Consider the following 4032-nt stretch of genomic DNA (forward strand, 5'->3'; position numbering starts at 1 on the left):
CCCACAGTGTCACCTCTGAGGAATGAGAACTTTGGTCATTATTTCTGACAGAGGCTTACTTTTGTTTACTTAATTTGTCTATCTGATACAAAATTTATACATCAGAAACTCTTTACATCACATTTATCTGAGGTCCCATCAACACAGGAACACTTTGTGTAACAATTGTTTCCTCCTAAATATGGCACTGTGTCTTAAAATGCTTTCACCTACACAGGAAAAAAATACTGTAGTTACCATGCCAGGCCTGTATGTGGTGCTGTAATGCTGCCACAAAACACACAAAATATGTAAAAAAAAAAAAAAGGACAAGGAACAGATGCTAATCTGGAAACATGAGACAGAAAAGGACCCTGCATATATTTCCTTCATAGAAATAGCATTTTAACACGTCCTCTAAACAATGAAAGGTAATACGTGTGCATCTGACTAAATGTAAAATAAATAATACAGAAATACTATTTATAGTAAAAAGTAAGGCTTGTGGAGAGTAGCTGCCATCTTGAATTCTGAACTCTCCCACTTTCCAAGAAGGAATTGCCTATATGCCACAATCATTAATAACGTATTTCCAGTTAAATTCTTGCCACGCACATCCCTTCCACTTCCTGCCTACTGCCTTTGTTTTTAGCGTAAGCTCCTAGAACTAGTCTGTGAAAAATTCACAAAAGCTAGAGCATCTGTATAAAACGCGAGTTCTGTTGTGTGCCGTTGTGTCCACTAACCAGCAGGTATAATAGAGTAGTTAGTTTTTATCCATTTTCCTCTAGAGGAGGAAAGGTGACAGCTGTAGATCATAGCTATACAGGGAGAACAGCTATAAGCTCACGCTTTGCGTTTGTAATCAGCATTTCTAACCTGAGGATATTCAAGAGCCAGCGTCAAAAATGAGAAGACAGAGGTTACAAAAGGGAGATATACCCCTTTACTGCTAAGACGAGAGAGGAAAAACCACCTCCAGATGACAGCTAGGAGGAAGCTAACACAGCAGCCGGTACAAAGGTAGGTGTGCGTGCGTTTGTGTTATCCAGAGTATGAAATGGTTTTAGGCAACTTTGTCATTAGTTTTATGCAAAAGTAAAAACTTGTTAGAGTGTATATTACAGCGCAAACAATTTAAAAGCAGTTTAAAGCCTAGACTCTGCTCTTTCCAACAATATAAGTGTCACATCTCTATGTGAAAAATTCACAGAACAAGCAGGTAAGGAATAACGAAAAAGGCTAACTTCTGGAACCATAAACACGAACGTTTTTCCTTTGTTTTTATGGCTTTAATCCACTTTGGAGTGATTTTTTTCCCCACTTGATTAGACCTGTACGTCTCCTGTGTTGATTTTGGTACATGTAATATGCTAATTCTGTACTGTGGAGATCATTAAGAGTCGGTGTCGGGTGAAAAAAATCTTTCGCTAACACTGTGTTGACCGCGAACTGGAAATGATCGGAGTGGCACCAAATGCTGGACCGGATGTCCGTGGCATATAGGCTATTCACACTGGAGATAGTGTTTTAATTTGTAGGAGGAAATTCCCACTTCCCAATACTGTTACTGACACATGCTCTGACCACCTTGGTGCAGTGAGAAAATATACAGAGGCAGGGGTGGGACTGAAACTCCCTGCCTCTGTACCTCAGAAATAGTTGGTGACAGAAATGGTAAAGCTGGCTTCTGAAAAGGTAGGCTGGTGTTGCGCTGATTGACAACAAGGACAAACTAGATGCAGGTTTTTTTTTTAATCAAAACACCAGATTTTATATAGTGTATGCCTAATAAAGTGTATGGAGGAGGAAATAAATACAAACTTTATCGGCACAAAGACTGGTTAATTAAAAGTATGCAGCAGCGCAGGTACAACCGTAACAAGAGTCAGGTTACTTTGAAACTTTAAACCTTAAAAAAACATACTTGACCATATTAGATCTCTGCAACTTATGGTCATTTTACACTAGTGCCTCTACAGGATGGTTCAGCTTGGCCGAACTCTGTTCTGTACGATTCGAGTGGTTTTCCATTACACTTCAGTAACAGCTCCAGTGGGTGGGTTCATCGTAATGTTGGGTGGTCCCAGAGCCTGAAAATTGATGCCACACGCCTTATCAGCTGGTGGTGGTTATGATCCATGAAGCTATTTGCCACCATGAAACATATATATTTTTTTCTTTGTTTCTTTTATAATATAGTGTGGGCTGGGTCAGGGACTACAGGTGGAAACTAGCACCCAGAGCTATAACCTGATACAGTGCATCTTTCATGGCTAATGCATACTGTGTATTGTCCCTGTTTTTAAAAATAAAGGTAACAAAAAATAGTAGAAGAAGAAGACCCAGAAAAGATAGGCAACATAACAATGGAGGACATGGTAGTGTTGTTATTGCAAATGGTGGATTGGGTTGTTGTGAGAGTAGCTCAACCAGTGACTCCACCACCCAACTAATCAGTGACAGTGTTTTCAGGCCAGCATGGAACCATAGAAAAAGAAGTTTCTGAAAAAGGGACTGAAATCCTTGTTAATGGAAAAGCCTTGGAACCATGGAGAGTCAAGTTGAACCGTGTTATAGAGGTGCTAGTGGAAAGGGGTCCTTACATTAGGAAAACAAAAATATTTTAACACATATTCTGTAGGTTGCTTGTATTTGTAGGCAGATGATTTTAAAAAAATACAGTTTTAAACATGAACTTGATGTAATACAACCAGATTTCATGTCACCTATAGCATTTGTTATAATTTGTCTTGAACTAATTTGTTAGCTGTTTGATGTTACAGATAGCTGGGTTTGTACTATATTTTGTTTTTGTTTGTGCTCTTTAGGTTTGTATTTAGGTGATGCTGTCTCGAGTAAGTAATTAGGTCTGATGTGGAGCAACAGTAGCTTCATGTTCTCTGTGTTCCAAAATGTTTCAGTATGAATACATGTACCATTAAACTCCTATTATTTTTATGTACAAATAGAATTTCCACAGACTCTGTACAGATCTTGCACACCACCTGGTATTCCCCTCAGGGCGGCAAGGACTGCAGTTTTAAAAGATACTTGTTTTCAGCCTAATTTATTCTCAATTTTTTTTCCCACAGCACATTGCTCTTCTCCTGCGTTCACATTAACTACACAGCACAGTCTGATGGGCTCGCTCTAAGGGATGTTCTGCTGGGTGCAGCTGAAAATGAGAGCTACTAGTAAAACTAATGAAGCTTACATCAACTTTAATTTACAGCACGTCTCACCGGGACCTCACTGAAGATGCGCACTGGCTGATTCCACCAATCATTGGGCATAAACCGCTTGAAGAGTGCTTTTAAATCATGGAAAAATATGTAGAACCAGAGCTCCGGACTCACCTGTCGACGTCACCTGGCAGCTCTTTGCTTCTTCTCTGGATGGCGTCCTGAGAAGAAGCTCCGTCTGAGGCTCGCCCTGGATTCCTGGCGTACATATGGAGGCCGCCGTCTGTTAGGTATCTGTGAGAGGAGAAATAATTAGAAAAGGAAACCAACCAATCACGAAAACAAAGAACAGCAACATCTGAGTTATTTAATTCAACATTTTTTAATTAACTGAGCAGAACAGATTGTTGTAAGTTGATTTGGATGACAGACATATAATCTAATTAGGGATGGTTGCTCAGACTGAACTCTGAAAGCAAGAAGCATGTGAGGGCATGAGCAAAAAGGAGGATGGAAGGCCCGTCGTAATATTACCAGAGGGAAGTTGCAAAATTATGAGCAATAAGTTGCTTTAATGAGAAAAAAGGGACAACAGAGTTAAAGGGGCAATATCATGTAAAATAAACTTTTTTGAGTTTTATGTCATGTTATAATATTATACTCCCATGAAATACATGCCAAAAACCTTGCTTTGACTCATTCATGCATGTTTGAGAAATCCTGCAACGCTTTTACATTCACAGTTTCCCAAAAAGTTTGATCTCGGTGACGTACAGTGGGGAAAATAAGTATTTAGTCAGTCACCAATTGTGCAAGTTCTCCCACTTAAAAAGATGAGAGAGGCCTGTAATTGACATCATAGGTAGAC

The 4032-nt window shown here is 39.4% G+C and overlaps 1 protein-coding gene across 1 annotated transcript in view; it reads right to left on the bottom strand.

Annotated features, from left to right (window-relative positions):
* The window catches only part of nav3 (neuron navigator 3), a gene marked incomplete at its 5' end in the record, with an annotated part of 211473 nt that overhangs the window by 127197 nt on the left and 80244 nt on the right, over nucleotides 1-4032 (bottom strand). The window contains 1 exon segment of the mRNA XM_014018077.1: nucleotides 3339-3458. Coding sequence (XP_013873531.1) covers nucleotides 3339-3458 — 120 coding nt within the window.

Source organism: Austrofundulus limnaeus, unplaced genomic scaffold (genome assembly GCF_001266775.1).
Source record: "Austrofundulus limnaeus strain Quisiro unplaced genomic scaffold, Austrofundulus_limnaeus-1.0 Scaffold182, whole genome shotgun sequence".
In the NCBI taxonomy this organism is placed as follows: Eukaryota; Metazoa; Chordata; class Actinopteri; order Cyprinodontiformes; family Rivulidae; genus Austrofundulus; species Austrofundulus limnaeus.